The following is a 21,196-nucleotide window of genomic DNA, read 5'->3' on the forward strand; positions in this document are numbered from 1 at the left end:
TAGTGGTCCTTTAAAGATTTTGACCTAAAATATGCCATTTGCTCTGGGTCTTAAAAGGAGACTGCTACCTTTCTTTAGTTGGTACGATGGCTAGAAGAATAGTTTTGTCTACTTTTTGTGTTCCACAGTTTTGCCATCGAGAACGTTTTTGTTTGTTGTTCACTCTATGTTTTAAATTTTCTCCGTCATTTGTAACTGTACACCTTCTCTTTTCCAGTATACTGAAAATGTTAAGGGAAAAAAAAAAGTGCAATTTGTTCTTCCAATTCACTACAATTCAATGTTTCGTGAATAAACACAAACGTGTTTTACCAAACGTACGCGTAGTTACTTTACGTTAATGAAATATCTCATCATAAGAGATGCAGAATTACATTTTATTTAAACACATATTAAGCTGCCTGCCCTCCTCGTACACATTTTATGTACATTTCTCGGCACAATCTGAGCAGGATCCATTAACCCTCGTAAGTTTGTTTCATAGTTACAGTCCAGCCTTTTGGCTCGCTGCCCATCTACAACTGAAAGGAATTACAGGCAAAAAAAGTTAATTGTTCCACCAGATGTATTGCGAGTCTTTCCTTATGGAAGATGTATGCGAGGGGGGGGGGGGGGGGGGGGGGAGGCAGGGGAGTATGCTCATTGTCTCGAAAGAAACAAGTGCCTACAAGCATCTGCACCTTTCAGTCAAACCACGGAACCAAATTACTGGCTGTCCCCACCTACCATTCCATCCCGCTCTACTGAGAGACGCAGGCAAACGAGGGAATGTGAGCCTAACCACAACACCTGAAAAAAGTATGCAAAAACGACTCCACGTCTAATTCTAGAATGCAAGTTCCCTAGCACAATATAGTGTCCATAAATCGAAAAGTAAAAAATTATTCACATATCCCTGGAGTTAGATGTGTAGGCTCACTTTGAGAACAAAGGAACAATAAACACATAAGTTGGATCCCACTGAAGAGAAAAGTTGGTGCAAAAAAATATAAAAAATTAAAATATCCTCTGGATTCAGCTTGGGAACAAAACATTCACATGTGTGTTGATTTTCATGGCAAAGCAAAACAAGGGTAACATCACTTGTGAAAAAGTGAGTCACCTAACGCGTTTCAGGCCTATCACAGTGTTTTAGGCAGCTCTGCTTTCACAGTTTCATACCGAAGCTCATGCAGTGGATAATTTGTTCTGAACAGCTTTCTCCTTTGGGGGTGGAGGGATTCGTCCAAAGCCTTTGTTTGTTTTTCCAGGCCTAGAGCAATACATCTGCTGGTTAACTTGCTAAACTTCTGAAGATCCACTGTACAATAGGTTTAAGTAGTAATAATGCAAAATCATTTAAAATTATTATTTTATTTTGTTTAATTTTTTTTAGAGCTTTGTACTACATATGCTGCATGCACAGTTCACCTTTAAAATGGCTGTACAAGACACATTTGAGTGGACGGTTTCATGCATGCGCTCTGTTGTGCTGGTGAGGGGTAATTTAGAAGTCCAAATATCTCTGGACGTGCAGCGTTTCAAACAGAAACGCTGCACATACAGATTCCTTTCTCCATGACCATTTCCAAAGGCAGAAATGGCCATGGTGCTTGGAGTGACTCGATAAGTGCTTACTGTGGACCTACAGGTTTGTTAATTACATTGTTAATGTTAAATTCACTATGGCCTACAATGTTAATTACCAAAAATCCAAAGTGGGAATATTTCTACAAGTCTGCAATGTTTCTCGTTCAGCTTTTACAGACAGACTTATTGATTTCGGCTACTGCTGTTTTCAGGTCTAGCAGTGTGATTACGTAATCTAGATAATGTCAATAGATAATAGAGTTAGGAAAGTGTGGATTTCCTGTGATATTCAATGTAGCAGTATCTTTTTTTAGCGGATTGCTAGATTACATTCGTTCGTCCAACTACGAAGGAGAGGGAGATGCAGTAATCCGTGATAGCCTTATCTCCCAATCTTGGTATTTATCCAAATCCTTCCCCTTCCCTGCATTTCGGAGATTGCGGACTGGCTGCGGGATAACGATCACATAAATTTCAAGCTCAGACGGCAATGAAAGTGTGAGGGACAGAACGAGAGGCCTGTCGACAAAGCTCTTCAATATAGGAATGCTAGCTTTATGGCATAGAGCCAGGGAGAACCTCATACCCCTCACATGTCCTACCGAGACATCGTCACTTCCAAATATAACCTGGAGCCGGACAAGGACTCACAGCCTGAACCTGCCTAGAATCACACAGCTTACTCCATGCAGTGTGTGTGTGTGTGTGTTGTGACTGCTTGCCTTCTTCATCTTTGTGTCTTCACACTGTGCAGCACTGACTTTCAGTGTCTCCACGCTCTGCATGGAAAAGCTGAACATTCCTCATAGAGATACATTGATTCAATACATCTCTATGAGGACATGCTGATTGGCACAGTGCGGCATTTTGCTGCGTGTGCGAGTTAGAGTCCCAGTACTTTCCTATGGGGAAAGCGTCGGATTGTCTGAGATCATCAAATTTGATGATCTCAGCCAAGGAGGTGGTGCCAGCTGCAAGGACACCCACGCAGTGCTTGAAAAAGGCGAGTAAAATACAGACAAGGGAGGCCAGGGGCCCAAACTGTGTTTCACATCTATAGTGTCAGGAATATAGGTTTGTTCCTGACGCTATACTGTAGCTTTAAGATTAAAATAGAAATTAAAAGGTGTACAAAATTATGGAGATATGACCTCTCCTGCCCAAAACATGTCTTATTACCTTACAAAACAAAGCACACATTTATAAGAAATACAATATCTATTCACTCTTCAGAGTTCACTGCAGAGTTCCTAAAAGAAAAAACATTAATGTAGCAAAAACCTGTTTTCACTAGAATGAACACGACTAACAATGGGATGTCCAGCGGGGCTTTGAAATGGTGGTCCTAGGATCTAAATGACATCGGAGTCACCACTGCCAGGTGATACGTGCCTTCCGTACCCCAGACCCATTGTAGTTAGATGTGTAGAGCACAGAGAGAGCTGAGCTAAACGCAGAACGAACAGAACTCTGCAGTTTACTGTGATGCTAATTGGAGGTGCTTTAAGTCAGAACTGGTAAAGCTCTGTGGATAGTTAACTACTGTGCATGTAACATAACACAGCAGGTTAAAAAAAAAAAAATACAAATAAATATACACACACACACACACACACACACACACACACATCTACGCATTAACAGGGGAAATGCACCGTTATTAAGGAAATCCCAACACCCTGCAAAGCAATTAAATTCTGGATTTTTGGATTCCTGAAAACAAAATGCACATCAAACCATCTAGGTTACATTGCTAATAACAAAACTCATTAAACTACTCACTTATTTGGATATCCCCCTGCCCTCTGCCAGGGTGTTTCAATAAAGTGAAAAGATAAAGTGAATCGCAAGTTTGAGGTCGAAATAGCCAAACTGAAGTCAGCTCAGCCTTCGATTTGACTACTACAACCTCAAATTTGAAATTCGATTTGAATTCACCTTCAATTCTCACTTTTGTGAATAACCCTGTAATATTTGTTTTTCACTCCAGTAATCAACTCACCACAACTCCCATTTCAGTAAATAAGCTCTCTAAGTTTGCCCAGCTCCCAAAATGGACCAATGTGGACAGGAAAGAGTTAAAACACACACACACACACACACACACACACTATGAATATTCTCTAAACTATAAGCATGCAACTCAATGTCGGATGTCTGGGTCAGGATCCCGCATGGCCAAATATTTCACCGATCTTCAACGTTATCGTACACTGCGGTTGAGTCTGTTGTTCAGCAACAATCATTGTGCTTGGCATTATTTCCAGTTTGGTTAACACTGGCAGGGGAAGACAGTCTGTCTACTCAAAATTAGAATGTCCGTCACCCCATCCCAAGCCCTTTTACTGCATTCCTGAATCCCATCCCCCACCATTTGGTCACTGCGCTCTTCAACTTCCCAGGGCGTGAAATCCTTTTTATTTGGATGTAGTCACCACCTGTGCTGGGTTATTCCCAATCTTTGTCCTCGCAAAATCTAATTTTAACTTTCCCCAAGAGAGTGGCATGTCCCCGGTGACATTTCTTCAGGGAGCTACGTGAATTTATTTCTCTGCATCCTTACAAGACTATTCTTAATGGACCCACTGGTGTTCCGGTAATTAAGGCCCATAAATAAGGGTTTATTGTGGCAGGGAAGGATGGTTTGGGGCGGGTGACTGTAACAAAATTCCATTAATAAGTGCAAAAAAATGTTTACATTCAACAACGCAAAAATAAAAAGGGTAAAAAAAAAAAAACTTGAGAAACAAAACTAAAACAATACTACAGCATAACTAGAACTAGTATTCAGGGGGAGGAGAGGGGCCTCAACTAATTACAATTAAGGGGGAATTTTGGAGTCAACATGTTCTATTGCTTTTTATTTTAAAAAAGTTTCATCATTTCCTGCCTACCCCCCATGTTAAAATTATTATGGAGTGTTTAATTTGTTAGGGGAGAGGGTACAAAAAATAAAGAGGGGCAAAAAGGGGGTGTGATAGTTCCATCAATACAGCGCACACTTTTTACGACAATACAGACTATCTCACATTCCATATTGCATTACATACAAATATCCTGTCCCTTCAGGTTCCTTCCCCTCCCCCCCCCCTTACCGTGCTTTACAGTGTGATATTGTCACAGTGTCACATTGTCTCGAGGAGTGTCAGGTTATTGCATTGAACACACACATACGTAATAAACATGTGACACATATAAACAGTTTGAGCGTTTAGATTCAGAATTTCTGTGCACGAGGTGAAGCAACTCTGTCTTCTTAGGCAGTTGCCAGAGCCGGTACATTAATACAGATAAGATAAGATTTGGGAGGAAAGTGTATAGGGGTAGTGGGCACACCACCTCTCACATATACCTGGCCCATTGGATAGCTTTACATGGGGGGGGGGGAGGAGAAGGGGAGTGCTGTAATATTTCTCCCATAGATACATTGTGTATCTATTGCAGAGATTAAGGTAGACTATTAAAAGGGGCTCCATGCTTTCGCCATCAATTGATGCGTGGTTAATATCAGCATTTTATTATTTTGAAGATACATAAAAGTACCACATCTTATACATCAATGGGCGCAGCTCACAACAGTTTCCCTTTTCTGTAAATACAGCCATCTTTTCGGATAAAAATCCTATAATGGATCTTATATATTTTTTTTTAGACCCTTGTCTCTGAACTATTGTTTACCAGAGTGTATCCCATAACTCTGAGAAAAATATTACCGAATTAGGTTTCATTAATCATTCCAGTTTAAATATACCTTTTTTTTTCTTGTTTTTTATGACTTGTCAAAGTATCTACCAACAGATTATTCAGTAAACTAAGTAAATAAATGACCCAGTAACCAAACACCCTCGTGGCAAAACGAACTTTTTAGCCATTTAAAATGTTTTGAACTATACACTTATAGCAACCCATTTTAAATACTCAGAATAAAGCAGCAATACAGGTTTTAAAAACTAGGGCCTACTGCTCATTGAGAGTTAATCAAGCCCACATGGGAAAGGGCAAATAAAAGGCATTTTAATGGAACAACAACCACCGTGACGTATACGCCCATTTCCAGTCTCTCTGCAAGTAGAAGCTTATAACAGCAGCAACATGAAAGAAATTTAAATACTTTTTTTTTTTAATTTTATTTTTTTTAATCACTATAGCTATGACTGTAGTGCCTGACATCAAACGAGGAGGCTATACCTTCTTTTTTTGCTTATCAAGTCCCTACCTCCCCATAATGCTCAGTGTGAAGGAGACCAAGTTTCAGTAAAGCGCATTCATATTCATATATCCGGGCTCTACTCACATAAGTGTGAAACAGAGAAAGAGCTGCTATCAGCTAAGGCATCAGCTCCATTCATCATTTCAAGAATGCAATTGTTGCCAAGCGCTTAAAGGGACACTAACGTTAGGAATACAAACATTCCCTCATTCCCATATTCCCAATATACTGTTCTACTCACTAATTACAATTAGGGCCCTCCTAAATGAAATTAAATAAGGGGACAAAAAGGTTCTACTTGCCTTTTTTCAGCACCACGTCTCAGTCCGTGCAGCCACGTGCCCAACTTTTGGTGACGATGTCCTGCAGTTAGCCTCCTCGCCGTCTTCTTATTCAAGTCAAATCCTTCTTGTAGAGAAGCATTGGGGACTAGTAACACATGTCGCGCTCGCCCAATCAAAGGCTTCTCATAGGGATGATCAGGATTTGAAGACGTGCGACAACATCATGCAATGTGTGAGGACACTGAACATCACATAACTGTGTCTCTGTATTTGCATCAGAGGAACTCTCGTGGCGGTCCGCTGTTTAGCCCCGAGATAAAAACATTGCTGCATCTACAAAAACTGCAATGTTTTACATTGCGGGGCTGAACCAACAGGGCAACTGCAATCAGACCACTTCATTGATCTGAAGTGACCTGGGTGCCTATGGTTGTTCTTTAAAGGGATGCCTCATTTAGGTTGTTATAGTGCCTGGTGTTGTCCTTTAAAGAGATGCCTCATTTAGGTTGTTATAGTGCCTGGTGTTGTCCTTTCATTCATTAAATAACTGTTTTTGAATAGTTTTAACACTAAATAAGAGTCCCCAGCAGCCATCAGCCCAGCCCCCTTGCGTTGCTCAGGCTAATGAGGACGCATTATCCTCACCAGCAACAGGCAGCAGTGATTGGCTGAGAGTGTCAGCTGACCGCGTTCAGCTCATTGCAACCATCTGTTTCTAATATGAATTTGTTAATGCAGAGTGTATTCACTGAACAAAGGGATAGTGCCAGGGTAATCCAGGAACTATGACCAATTATCTTTTTAAATGTAAAAAATGTGTACAGCTCATTGTATTTATTCTGGAGAGTATAATCATTCCCTTCAGGCATTTTGCAGTAAACACGGTCTTTTCAGAGAAAATGCAGTGTTTACATTACAGCCTAGGGATACCTCCACTGGCCACTCCTTAGAGGACTACTGGAGGTGATTCCTGGGGCAGTGCTGCACAGTGTGACTGACATTCAGTGTCTCCACCCTCTGCATAGAGACCTTGAACTGTCATCAGAGATGCAGTGATTCAATGTATCTCTATGGAGGAGATGCTGATTGGCCAGGGCTGTGTTTACTTGTACTGGCTCTGCCCCTGACCTTTAAAATACAAATGGTGAGAGCACTCTGAATAGAATAAAAAATACAATAATATTACCCAAACTTGACCACAATCTGGAAATAAAACACAGATGGGAAGAAAAAACACATAGGGTAATAACGTCACAGTAAAACTATAAAATTGTAATACTGGTCTCACTCACATAAAAAGAGCCACTTAATTAGCTGGCTCAAACTGCATGCCTTGAATCAAAATCTGTTGGAACTTTCTTTGGGTCCTTTCTATAGTTGTGCTCAGTATACCACCATGGAACGCAGGTTCAAAGGGTAACAATACACTTTATTTTTCACAACACTTAAAAATGATTAAAATATCAAATCTTAAAAGAAAAGGTCCCTTGAATAAAAGTCCAAAGTGCACCTGACGCGTTTCGGCGGTCTGCCTTCGTCGGAGGGCCCCTGACCTGCCTCATTGACAGTCTCAGCCAGTCCTATAGGAAAGCATTGCGATTGGCTCAGAACACCACTTCGGATTATGTCAGCCAAGCAGGCAGATCAGGGGCAGACAGCAGCTGCAGACTTAAATACAAGTACGATTTTACCGTATTTAGGAGAACAAAAGGGCTAGATGGTGGTTTTAACAGTACAGGGTCTGGAATACACGTTTGTACTCCTGATCCTATAGTGTTCCTTTATTGCCCTTTCTGCCAGGCATATTGTTGAGGGAGCAATGCAGACTGGAAGCCATCAACCTGTGCCATACAGACTTTTAATACACAAATAGTAACTTGGTCTCTATCAATAAATGAAAGATTCCTACATGAGAATTCCCCATAAAGTCGAAACATACGGTAACTTATCCAGGTGCCTCAAAGCTGGTTTGGAAACCTTCTCGAAATCATCTAACTGGATTATTTTTGACAAAATATTGCAAAATTCACTTTTCAATTTATTAAAAGCCTTTCAAACAACAACTATGAGAAGTACAACTGAAACCCCGGGTTAGCCCATTACCCTTCTCTGTACTTTACATCCTAAAAAAGGCGCATGGATTGGTATTTTAGCAGTAAAAGTCTAACAGTCCCTGGCTTGGATTTCATCCATTTCTTTTGGTGTGTGACACAATCACTCTGTAAATAGGAATCTTGACGTTTTTCCAAGGTTGCGATTAGAATTCTGCAAAGTATATGCCTTGGGGGTGTAAACTGAAGTTTATATCTTGCGTGCTTGATAAATCATTAAAAAATGTGCAACTTGCCATCTGCCAGTATACATCTTGATGCTTTGTAGCTTACTTGAATATCAGCAAACATCTAAAACAAACCTTACCCTATACAAAACTCCAGAATTGGAGTGTGTGTTGGTAAACGGAGGATGTCTCCAGTATATCCTAAGGCTTCAGAGGTAATTAAACTCAGAATTTAAATGAAGCACTGCTGATAACTTTTTTTTTTTTTTTTTATTTAAATAATAGATTTTGGTTGAAGTTAGGACTTCCATCACGTTTTGTTCCCCAGATTCAATTTTCAGATTCCACAAATTACGGAAGGGATTTGATTTACTTTGTACTTTGAAAGAAAATAAATGTGGTACATTAAAAAAAGGTTTCTTTGGAACATTACAGTCACCTTAAAAGAACTGTATTCTCTACAGATGTCTCAAAACCACTCTGAAATCGCTTCACGTTGGGAGCACTTAATGCAAAGTATTTCAGCTAATTACATTTCTGGTTGACTAATGATGGTACCATAATTACATTGCAAACAAAAAACAGAGTACATCTAATTACAGTTAGCATGTCTGTAGACTACCCTTCCTCTAAAACATTGCTATAAGTCCTTGACTACTTAAGGGAATCCTGTGACATTAGAAGCCGTAAGAATTTCAAAAGAATTTTTTTTACTGTTACTTAATAATCTAGTGGTTTATTAGAGCCATTAATAGGGTAAATTATCCACATGAGAGATGTTTCAATATTTCCCTAATTAAGTATTTTATTAAAAAGGTATTGTCTTAATAAGTTGACATAATGAAATTAAAATACAAATACAAAAATGGTGTGAGTTTTTGAAAACATGGAGAGTCACAGTGGATATAACTTATGTTTATCTTTAATTTTTTTGTTGAACCAAATCCCTGAAAGCAGGATGGAAGGCAGTGGAGTTTGGTGGCCAATACTCTAGGGGACAGAAGTGGGGTGTGCCTAGACACGGTTAATGTGCAGAAGACCACTGAAGAACACTAGCCTTGGTACGGGACAAATCTAGTGACACACTTATGCAGAGATTTTTGGTAGACATTTTTCTGGTGTCCCCAGAACCAAGATGGTCCCAAGTTCATCCAGTCCTGGCTTTAACTGGGTGATTTGTGAGATATCATCACATCGAATCTATTCATCACTTTGTTAACAGGAAATACAGAGGTAACTTAACGCAACTTTGCTGGCCTCGGGGTGAACACACCATGGTAGGAGAGATTAAAGGTTTCCCAGCGTTGTGACACAATTTTATACTCTCCTGCAGCCACACTAGTCCGTGTTGTCCCTCTTCCAGAATGTACGGTAATCCAGAAAAGAGAAACTGCAGAACCACATCTTAAAGCAACTCACCCCGGTTCCCCAAAAGTGGTAAATACTTTATGAATATTATAATGCTGGCTGAAGATGATGGGTGTTGTGGCCCAAAACCCTTGTCAAGAAGGATCAGTTAGTATTATACTGGTCAGAGGAAATACAGAGGTAACTTAACGCAACTTTGCTGGCCTCGGGGTGAACACACCATGGTAGGAGAGATTAAAGGTTTCCCAGCGTTGTGACACAATTTTATACTCTCCTGCAGCCACACTAGTCCGTGTTGTCCCTCTTCCAGAATGTACGGTAATCCAGAAAAGAGAAACCGCAGAACCACATCTTAAAGCAACTCACCCCAGTTCCCCAAAAGTGGTAAATACTTTATGAATATTATAATGCTGGCTGAAGATGATGGGTGTTGTGGCCCAAAACCCTTGTCAAGAAGGATCAGTTAGTATTATACTGGTCAGAGGTTTACACAGAGAAAACGGCAATTCGGAGGTTAAACCCATAAAAGGGGTGGAATGGGTAAAAAGGATTAAGATGACAAGGCTAATCATGCAGGGACAGTGCTGAAATTTTGAAAATAAAAGAAATACTGAGCAAACATTCTTTGCAGTTCAGGACATTACTGAATAACCATTGCCTAATTTTATCTTACAATAAAAACAAAATCAAATAAAAAGTCTCTTATACATTTTTACAGCAATGCTCTGAACTTCAGGCTCCATCATAAACTTTGATGAAAGCATTTTAAAGCACAGATTAAGAGGTTGACTTTGAGATGGACAGGCAAAGAATAGACCTTTTATATTTTGTATAATGTACACATTGAGTCCAGGAAAAAAAACGTGCGCACTAGAACTCTGATGACACCAAGTAAGTCTGCTGATACCGCCCAGTTTATTCTACTTACTGCAGGGTATCACTTTCCATTAAGCTATTTATGTGCCGAGTGTCCAAGAAGACATGGTGGATCTGGAAGCCCTTGATGGAACCTAAAAATGGGTCCCAATGTCATTGTATTCACCAGGCCCCAAACAACGGTCCACGATTTGTTGTTTAATGGACAGTTGGCTTGGGGCCCAAGATCCCTACAATAAAATAGTAACTAAACCTCTAAAAGACAATAATTTTATGTTAATTGAAGCCTGAAGAAGGGTTCACTTAGAGAACACCATGTGCATTATTAGGGTCACTGGGAAAAAAAATGTAAATAAAAAAATTAAAACCACTCTGTTAGCGTTGCATAAAGCAAGCTATTACATATAAAGTTCTCCCAGTGTGAGTACAAATAAAACAATGTCCAATGACTGAACACCATCTGTGCTCAAGCAGAATTATTCTCAAAGGCTAAAATGACAACAACAAAAAAAAAGGTTGTCTTAACCATTTAGGTGTCACAATTCTGTGGCATATTGCAGTCCCCTCAGGCAATAAAAGGATTACTTGGTATGGATTTGGCACTCCCTTAGCCCAACTTTATCCGTTCTTCCTAACCCTTAGGGCATCCAGAATTCAGGAATACCCAATTAGTGGACAAGTGAATGGGCTGCTTTCCATCTGAATTGAATATTGCTTGTTGAATTCCCCAAACAAGGTCTTGCTGAAGTTTCCCTTGGGATCCAATAGAAATCCCCAGATTTTTTAGCTTAAACAGTCAATTAAAGAGGGTTTTTCACATCGCACCAACACTAAATAGGCTTTAAAAATGCTGCATCTATTCTGAATCAGTGTAATTAGACAGCTGAAACTGACAGCCATGTATATAACTAAACTCTGTGACAGACACCTCGATATACTCAATGCTTCATTCTGATTTCTACCAATTGTATAATCTACGAATGTATCTTGTCTTGCTTTTAAATAAAAAAAATCTCCAAGGCCCTGTTATCTAAAGCTTGGGTTCCGACTTAAAATTATATGTTTTCCATCTTTCAAATTACAAAAAACAATTCCAGACAGACGTGGATTCTTCATTTCCCTGGCAAACCAAAGGATGAAGGGACTCTTCCCTAAATAGCATTTGTGCAGTGTACATAACTCAAGTGAAGAAAAAGAAAAAAAAAAAAAAAACTAAAACTTTTGAATAAATATTAAAATAAATCATAATCTAGCCAGATTATCTACATTCTTCTATATCCATTATGATGAATTTGTGGCGCTGTATAAAACCGCTTCCCGTCTCACTTAAAACACATATTCCATCTACCAGCAAGTTTCGCAGGAGGCTGGTACAAACTTGTGCACTACGGCCACATTCAATATGTTGATCATTCTGACTAAGTATGAAAATAAATATAGTCATGCATTTGAGAATTAAAAGTTGCAATAGTTTCTTTTTATAGAAAAACAAACATTTAGTCAGATCATTTTGACACATAAGCCCAATTGAGATTAAGGGAAATCTTTATTCAAGATTTTAAGTATTTGGGGAAATTCTTTATGGGAATTAAGGTTGATAAGTACACTACTTTCAAACATTTCAGAGAAATCTCAATTTCTAATGGTGTAATCTGTGTTTTCAGATCGATTTTTGCAGCAAAATGTATTTATTGGTCAGCAGTAAATAGCCCTATCTGTGACTGGGAGACCATTGATATTCTACAGCAATAAGTAAAGGATATATATGGGAAACCCTTCATTCCCACTGTGTAATGACCTATCCTGACCTTGACGACAGATACATATTGCCCTATTCTCCTTCTTCACGCCTTCCAATATTTCACGCAAGTACTTAGTTTAATGTTTTAGGTCAGGAAGTCATGCACCGTATAATACGGTTCAACTGTCCATAGGAAAATCTATATACAACTAACAAAGTTTCCTTGCAGAGGACACCACATGTTCCTTCTGCTGTCATTTCTGACTTGGAATGAGTTTAACTTTTAACAAGTTGTTCCGTACAAGATCATAAAATAAATTGTGGTGGGCTGGGTACGTTTTGTTTTTTCTCTGCACTTGCTCTTTTGAGCGAAATCATCAAACTGAACAGAAAGCTTCGTAGGGTAACATCACAGGAGGGATATCTTTCCAACTTCCTGTCAATTAATTATCCCCATCTGCAAGTTTAATCTAGATAAAAAGCAGAATGAAGACAGCAATTCAGAGATTGGTTTCTTTATTCACTATATTAATGCCTTGTTTTGCACAAGACTGTCATGAAGTTCCAATCTTGCCTTTAACTCCCCCCCCACCCCCTCCCCCCCCCACCACCTATGCTTTAATCTACCATCCTAAAACCTAGAAGGTACCACATGTCAAATAATTGAGGTCACTGTTGCAATATCCACTTTTATCTAAACCACAAACCCTGCCATCAGCGTGGCCGGTCATCCCTACAAATCTGAGCAACGCGTAGCGTACAGATGTCTTATTGTACCCACACTGGAGTCTTAAATTGTCCTGCCACTAATTTAAGAACTGGTTGCAGCCTCTACAGCATTGGTGCCCAAAAGGTAGACTTCCATAATGCTTTGCATGCATTTAGATTGACAATGCATCATGAAAGCTATAAAACATTTAAAACATCTGGGGATCTTCCTTTTGGGCACCTCTGCTCTACAACATCAATAGCTGGCACACATAAGGTAGGCCAGTACAGTCTAGAACACCTGCATACTACAGCCATTGAGTGGCGAGAGTCACCACCACTGGTAATATCAGTCAGCACAGTCATTTCATTCTGGGCACCACAACATGATGTCATGATGTGAGAAAGCTATACTTATCTACAAAAAATAAAAACTAAGTGAAATAAGGATAACACAAGCCATTAATTGCTGATCATTCAACACTCTAGGGAACAAAAATGTAAACGCCATCAATCTAAGGAAGGAATATTAAATGCCCATTAACCGAGCATTTGGAGAAAATTAATTTCTGCTTCAGTAGGTGAAGAATCTTTGAAGACTGTTCCGAGACCTTTTGTGTTCGGAGTGTATTCAGGCTAACATTCGTCATTTCAATGAGTTGTGTGTCTAGAATTCACTAATGCCACAAAGTTAAGTTGTAGATTAGGGGGAAGAGATCACTGTATCCCAATTAGAACAGAAATCAGAGATTCTTTCATTTCTTAGCTAGCGTCTTGCAGATAGCAATCCAAAAGCAAAAAGGCTGTGCGTTTCTCATCCTTGGCCTTAGATGACCCTTGATAGAAGGGGGTCTTTCTCTGAGATCTCTCAGAACAGCATGATCCCTAGATAATATTGTAAAATGCTGCGGAATAAGTTGGCGCTTTATGAATGACAAAAAATTAATAACAATAGCGGGTGCAAATCCGTTTTACACAAATGCAAAATGCTTGTTCATTGGTGCAGCTTTGATCTGGGTTTTAATTTCACATCCTCTCCTTGTTTCCTGCCCGGTCCCTGCTGTCTATTTCCCCAGATCCTTTGAACACACTTTAAATCCTTGGTCCCCGCTTCCATTATCAAACACTCCAGAATAAATACAGATAGCGGCTCCCTATTCAAGGAACTAAAGATTCCATTCAGAGGGATATATTATGTCGATGTTGCATTACACGAAAAACACACAATGTCACAATATCAGCCTGTTGGGGACACAATAAGGTTTATTCACTGAACACCAAGTTGTACTGAAAACTGAATTGCAAAATCCCCGCTAAAACGTGAGAATTTTCCTAAATCTCTTCAATTTACTATAATTTGAGGTTTAGATACGTCAAATTTTCATTCATTTTTGTACATTATGTGGGCTTGTAATACCAGCCCCTGCCATGTCTTCTGGGAGGAAGATTTATGTATTTTGCTTTGGACTACCTCTTCATATGTTTTCAGTATTTCTCTACAATACAGAATGACACTGGAGATAACAGCACTACATTTTTATATTCCGCAAAGCTGCTTCTAATAACAAAGGTTACCCGCACCTGGTATGATCAGGTCTAAAATAGTTAGTAGCTCCCAGCAGATACATCACATACTGCAAATATAGAGCTGAACATTCCAGAGGGCTCTGAGAAGGAATTAGCAGATGCAATCAGACTATACCAAAGACTGCATTTTGGTAACACAGATGAGGGGTGTACTGCAAAAACTGCACAATCATGGACTCAGTCCTAACGTCACAAACAATTCAAACAAGTACAATCATAGAGCTGTATACTGTTCGTAAATATGGAATTCGAGGATCACCAATGCACATTCCAAAAACAAACCAAAAAAATTGAAAAAAAATAACATGCAGAAAACAATGGGAGATCGTCTTAGTTAAGGAGGACAGAATGTATTTTTGATACTGGAGGAAGAAGCTGTCAGTGCAAAGCAGTAAGGGGTAAGACAGGAGGCACTAGGTGCCGCAGTGAGGGGGGCGGACAGGAGGCACTAGGTGCCGCAGTGAGGGGGGCGGACAGGAGGCACTAGGTGCCGCAGTGAGGGGGGCGGACAGGAGGCACTAGGTGCCGCAGTGAGGGGGGCGGACAGGAGGCACTAGGTGCCGCAGTGAGGGGGGCGGACAGGAGGCACTAGGTGCCGCAGTGAGGGGGGCGGACAGGAGGCACTAGGTGCCGCAGTGAGGGGGGCGGACAGGAGGCACTAGGTGCCGCAGTGAGGGGGGCGGACAGGAGGCACTAGGTGCCGCAGTGAGGGGGGCGGACAGGAGGCACTAGGTGCCGCAGTGAGGGGGGCGGACAGGAGGCACTAGGTGCCGCAGTGAGGGGGGCGGACAGGAGGCACTAGGTGCCGCAGTGAGGGGGGCGGACAGGAGGCACTAGGTGCCGCAGTGAGGGGGGCGGACAGGAGGCACTAGGTGCCGCAGTGAGGGGGGCGGACAGGAGGCACTAGGTGCCGCAGTGAGGGGGGCGGACAGGAGGCACTAGGTGCCGCAGTGAGGGGGGCGGACAGGAGGCACTAGGTGCCGCAGTGAGGGGGGCGGACAGGAGGCACTAGGTGCCGCAGTGAGGGGGGCGGACAGGAGGCACTAGGTGCCGCAGTGAGGGGGGAGGACAGGAGGCACTAGGTGCCGCAGTGAGGGGGGCGGACAGGAGGCACTAGGTGCCGCAGTGAGGGGGGAGGACAGGAGGCACTAGGTGCCGCAGTGAGGGGGGAGGACAGGAGGCACTAGGTGCCGCAGTGAGGGGGGAGGACAGGAGGCACTAGGTGCCGCAGTGAGGGGGGAGGACAGGAGGCACTAGGTGCCGCAGTGAGGGGGGAGGACAGGAGGCACTAGGTGCCGCAGTGAGGGGGGAGGACAGGAGGCACTAGGTGCCGCAGTGAGGGGGGAGGACAGGAGGCACTAGGTGCCGCAGTGAGGGGGGAGGACAGGAGGCACTAGGTGCCGCAGTGAGGGGGGAGGACAGGAGGCACTAGGTGCCGCAGTGAGGGGGGAGGACAGGAGGCACTAGGTGCCGCAGTGAGGGGGGAGGACAGGAGGCACTAGGTGCCGCAGTGAGGGGGGAGGACAGGAGGCACTAGGTGCCGCAGTGAGGGGGGAGGACAGGAGGCACTAGGTGCCGCAGTGAGGGGGGAGGACAGGAGGCACTAGGTGCCGCAGTGAGGGGGGAGGACAGGAGGCACTAGGTGCCGCAGTGAGGGGGGAGGACAGGAGGCACTAGGTGCCGCAGTGAGGGGGGAGGACAGGAGGCACTAGGTGCCGCAGTGAGGGGGGAGGACAGGAGGCACTAGGTGCCGCAGTGAGGGGGGAGGACAGGAGGCACTAGGTGCCGCAGTGAGGGGGGAGGACAGGAGGCACTAGGTGCCGCAGTGAGGGGGGAGGACAGGAGGCACTAGGTGCCGCAGTGAGGGGGGAGGACAGGAGGCACTAGGTGCCGCAGTGAGGGGGGAGGACAGGAGGCACTAGGTGCCGCAGTGAGGGGGGAGGACAGGAGGCACTAGGTGCCGCAGTGAGGGGGGAGGACAGGAGGCACTAGGTGCCGCAGTGAGGGGGGAGGACAGGAGGCACTAGGTGCCGCAGTGAGGGGGGAGGACAGGAGGCACTAGGTGCCGCAGTGAGGGGGGAGGACAGGAGGCACTAGGTGCCGCAGTGAGGGGGGAGGACAGGAGGCACTAGGTGCCGCAGTGAGGGGGGAGGACAGGAGGCACTAGGTGCCGCAGTGAGGGGGGAGGACAGGAGGCACTAGGTGCCGCAGTGAGGGGGGAGGACAGGAGGCACTAGGTGCCGCAGTGAGGGGGGAGGACAGGAGGCACTAGGTGCCGCAGTGAGGGGGGAGGACAGGAGGCACTAGGTGCCGCAGTGAGGGGGGAGGACAGGAGGCACTAGGTGCCGCAGTGAGGGGGGAGGACAGGAGGCACTAGGTGCCGCAGTGAGGGGGGAGGACAGGAGGCACTAGGTGCCGCAGTGAGGGGGGAGGACAGGAGGCACTAGGTGCCGCAGTGAGGGGGGAGGACAGGAGGCACTAGGTGCCGCAGTGAGGGGGGAGGACAGGAGGCACTAGGTGCCGCAGTGAGGGGGGAGGACAGGAGGCACTAGGTGCCGCAGTGAGGGGGGAGGACAGGAGGCACTAGGTGCCGCAGTGAGGGGGGAGGACAGGAGGCACTAGGTGCCGCAGTGAGGGGGGAGGACAGGAGGCACTAGGTGCCGCAGTGAGGGGGGAGGACAGGAGGCACTAGGTGCCGCAGTGAGGGGGGAGGACAGGAGGCACTAGGTGCCGCAGTGAGGGGGGAGGACAGGAGGCACTAGGTGCCGCAGTGAGGGGGGAGGACAGGAGGCACTAGGTGCCGCAGTGAGGGGGGAGGACAGGAGGCACTAGGTGCCGCAGTGAGGGGGGAGGACAGGAGGCACTAGGTGCCGCAGTGAGGGGGGAGGACAGGAGGCACTAGGTGCCGCAGTGAGGGGGGAGGACAGGAGGCACTAGGTGCCGCAGTGAGGGGGGAGGACAGGAGGCACTAGGTGCCGCAGTGAGGGGGGAGGACAGGAGGCACTAGGTGCCGCAGTGAGGGGGGAGGACAGGAGGCACTAGGTGCCGCAGTGAGGGGGGAGGACAGGAGGCACTAGGTGCCGCAGTGAGGGGGGAGGACAGGAGGCACTAGGTGCCGCAGTGAGGGGGGAGGACAGGAGGCACTAGGTGCCGCAGTGAGGGGGGAGGACAGGAGGCACTAGGTGCCGCAGTGAGGGGGGAGGACAGGAGGCACTAGGTGCCGCAGTGAGGGGGGAGGACAGGAGGCACTAGGTGCCGCAGTGAGGGGGGAGGACAGGAGGCACTAGGTGCCGCAGTGAGGGGGTAGGACAGGAGGCACTAGGTGCCGCAGTAAGGGGGTAGGACAGGAGGCCCTAGGTGCCGCAGTAAGGGGGTAGGACAGGAGGCACTAGGTGCCGCAGTAAGGGGGTAGGACAGGAGGCACTAGGTGCCGCAGTAAGGGGGTAGGACAGGAGGCACTAGGTGCCGCAGTAAGGGGGTAGGACAGGAGGCACTAGGTGCCGCAGTAAGGGGGTAGGACAGGAGGCACTAGGTGCCGCAGTAAGGGGGGTAGGACAGGAGGCCCTAGGTGCCGCAGTAAGGGGGTAGGACAGGAGGCACTAGGTGCCGCAGTAAGGGGGTAGGACAGGAGGCACTAGGTGCCGCAGTAAGGGGGTAGGACAGGAGGCACTAGGTGCCGCAGTAAGGGGTAGCACAGAAGGCAGTACATACTCTTTTAGCCATTGCTGCAGTAAGTGCTAGACCAGGTGTAGGCAACCTTCGGCACTCCAGATATTGTGTACTGCATCCCTCTAATGCTGTATAACATCAATGGTTGCCTACCCCTGTGCTAGACCTTGTGACCCAGAATACAGTAAGGGCTAATCATACAGATGAATGAAACAGTCAGTACAGATAGTCCTAGGAGGTGCTGAGTACTATACACAGTACTGCTAGTCCTAGAGGTGCTGAGTACTATACACAGTATAGCTAGTCCTAGAGGTGCTGAGTACTATACACAGTATAGCTAGTCCTAGAGGTGCTGAGTACTATACACAGTATAGCTAGTCCTAGAGGTGCTGAGTACTATACACAGTATAGCTAGTCCTAGAGGTGCTGAGTACTATACACAGTATAGCTAGTCCTAGAGGTGCTGAGTACTATACACAGTATAGCTAGTCCTAGAGGTGCTGAGTACTATACACAGTATAGCTAGTCCTAGAGGTGCTGAGTACTATACACAGTATAGCTAGTCCTAGAGGTGCTGAGTACTATACACAGTATAGCTAGTCCTAGAGGTGCTGAGTACTATACACAGTATAGCTAGTCCTAGAGGTGCTGAGTACTATACACAGTATAGCTAGTCCTAGAGGTGCTGAGTACTATACACAGTATAGCTAGTCCTAGAGGTGCTGAGTACTATACACAGTACAGATAGTCCTAGAGGTGCTGAGCACTATACACAGTACAGATAGTCCTAGAGGTGCTGAGCACTATACACAGTACAGATAGTCCTAGAGGTGCTGAGCACTATACACAGTACAGATAGTCCTAGAGGTGCTGAGCACTATACACAGTACAGATAGTCCTAGAGGTGCTGAGCACTATACACAGTACAGATAGTCCTAGAGGTGCTGAGCACTATACACAGTACAGATAGTCCTAGAGGTGCTGAGTACTATACACAGTACAGATAGTCCTAGAGGTGCTGAGCACAGTATGGTTAGTCCTAGAGGTGCTGAGCACAGTATGGTAAGTCCTAGAGGTGCTGAGAGCAGCCATTCTCTCCTTACCTGGTGCACACAGGAGAAGTATCAGTGATCCCAGCAGCAGTCTCATTCCTCCTTGATCACGGCCTCCCATTGCTCCAGGCTCCCTGCAGGAACTCGCAGGATCCAGGCTGTCTCTTACGGAGATCCCACAGGTTATGATCATCACAGGGCGTCTCTTCCAGTGCACACTCCCGGTCACATTGCTGAGTGCTTTGATCTCTCTCCCTCCCTGGCTGCTCCCTGCTGAGTGCACTCTACACAAACCTCGTGTCTCTCCAGCAAGTGCTCTCTCTGTACTGACTGCTCTAGCTTAGCGGTCTCCTTCTGGTTTCTCTGCATATGCTCGAAGGTCTCTTGTAGTCTCTTATTTTATTTCCCCCCTCCCAGCTTCTCTGTCTCCACCTCTGTACCCTGCATGTCTCTCTGCTGTCTAATCTCACTCTGATTTACAGCCTGTTATTGTGCAGTCTCCTATTTACCAAAATCTCCCCACTGCATGTCCAAATGTCTCAGCATTCACTTGGCTGTCTCTTCTTCACACTCTGCTATCCCCTGCACTCACTACTGTGTTCTGCAGTCTCTGCTACTGTCTCCTGCAGTCACTGTGTTCTGCAGTCTCTGATGATGTCTCCTGCAGTCACTGTGTTCTGCAGTCTCTGATGATGTCTCCTGCAGTCACTGTGTTCTGCAGTCTCTGATGATGTCTCCTGCAGTCACTGTGTTCTGCAGTCTCTGATGATGTCTCCTGCAGTCACTGTGTTCTGCAGTCTCTGATGATGTCTCCTGCAGTCACTGTGTTCTGCAGTCTCTGATGATGTCTCCTGCAGTCACTGTGTTCTGCAGTCTCTGATGATGTCTCCTGCAGTCACTGTGTTCTGCAGTCTCTGATGATGTCTCCTGCAGTCACTGTGTTCTGCAGTCTCTGATGATGTCTCCTGCAGTCACTGTGTTCTGCAGTCTCTGATACTGCCTTCTGCTGTTTTTGTTATAATTGTCACCGCAGTCTCTGTTTTCCCGTCTCTGTGATATTTTTTCCTGCAGTCTCTATGTTTTGCTGTCTCTGTGATATTTTATCCTGCAGTCTCTATGTTTTGCTGTCTCTGTGATATTTTTTCCTGCGGTCTCTGTTTTGCTGTCTCTGTGATATTTTTTCCTGCGGTCTCTATGTTTTGCTGTCTGTTATAATTGCAGTCACTGTCCTTTGCTGTCTCAATTCTTTCTCCTGCAGTCACTGTTTAACACTTTGTCCAGCACTCACTATATTCTGCTGTCTGTGAATCTCCTGCTGGCTGCACTGTCTCTGTGTGTGTCTCACTTCATTCTGTCTTTCTCTTCTCATACGCTTCCAAGTCTCTTTTTGGATTAAACCAAGAACACACCCACACGGGGGGGAACTGCCACACACATTTCACAATGGCCTCTGTGCCACCCTCAGATATTATCCCAGTCTCTGCAGGATGGTTTTTATTTGTTTTCTCCAGTCAAGCCAGAACGTCCATACAGGAGAGTTAATACCAGTCATGGGGTTCACCTGGATATTAAAGGACCCCCCCCTTCAGGCACACATGCACACCTGAGTTTGGAGTGCTGGAGCCGCCTGTTGGATCTTCTTACAAACTTGTAAGGAGTGAATGGATCACAATAACATGAAACATTGAGATACAATGTATCACTGCGCAGCTACTGCAATGGGAGCATCCACCACACAGGGCCCACTGCATCCACCACAACCACCACACTGGGCCCACTGCATCCACCACAACCACCACACAGGGTCCACTGCATCCACCACAACCACCACACAGGGTCCACTGCAACCACCAC

At 45.0% G+C, this 21,196-nt stretch overlaps 1 protein-coding gene across 2 annotated transcripts in view; it reads right to left on the reverse strand.

Annotated features, from left to right (window-relative positions):
* Positions 1-19,912, reverse strand: part of LRP4 (LDL receptor related protein 4) — a 78,139-nt gene extending 58,227 nt beyond the window's left edge. For both annotated transcript variants that reach the window (XM_063437680.1, XM_063437681.1), the window contains exon 1: positions 19,394-19,912. In XM_063437680.1, coding sequence (XP_063293750.1) covers positions 19,394-19,535 — 142 coding nt within the window. In that variant the 5' untranslated portion in view covers positions 19,536-19,912. The remainder of the gene's footprint in view (positions 1-19,393) is intronic.
* Positions 19,913-21,196: the final 1,284 nt, after the last annotated feature.

The sequence above is a fragment of the Pelobates fuscus genome, chromosome 12, assembly GCF_036172605.1.
Source record: "Pelobates fuscus isolate aPelFus1 chromosome 12, aPelFus1.pri, whole genome shotgun sequence".
In the NCBI taxonomy this organism is placed as follows: domain Eukaryota; kingdom Metazoa; phylum Chordata; class Amphibia; order Anura; family Pelobatidae; genus Pelobates; species Pelobates fuscus.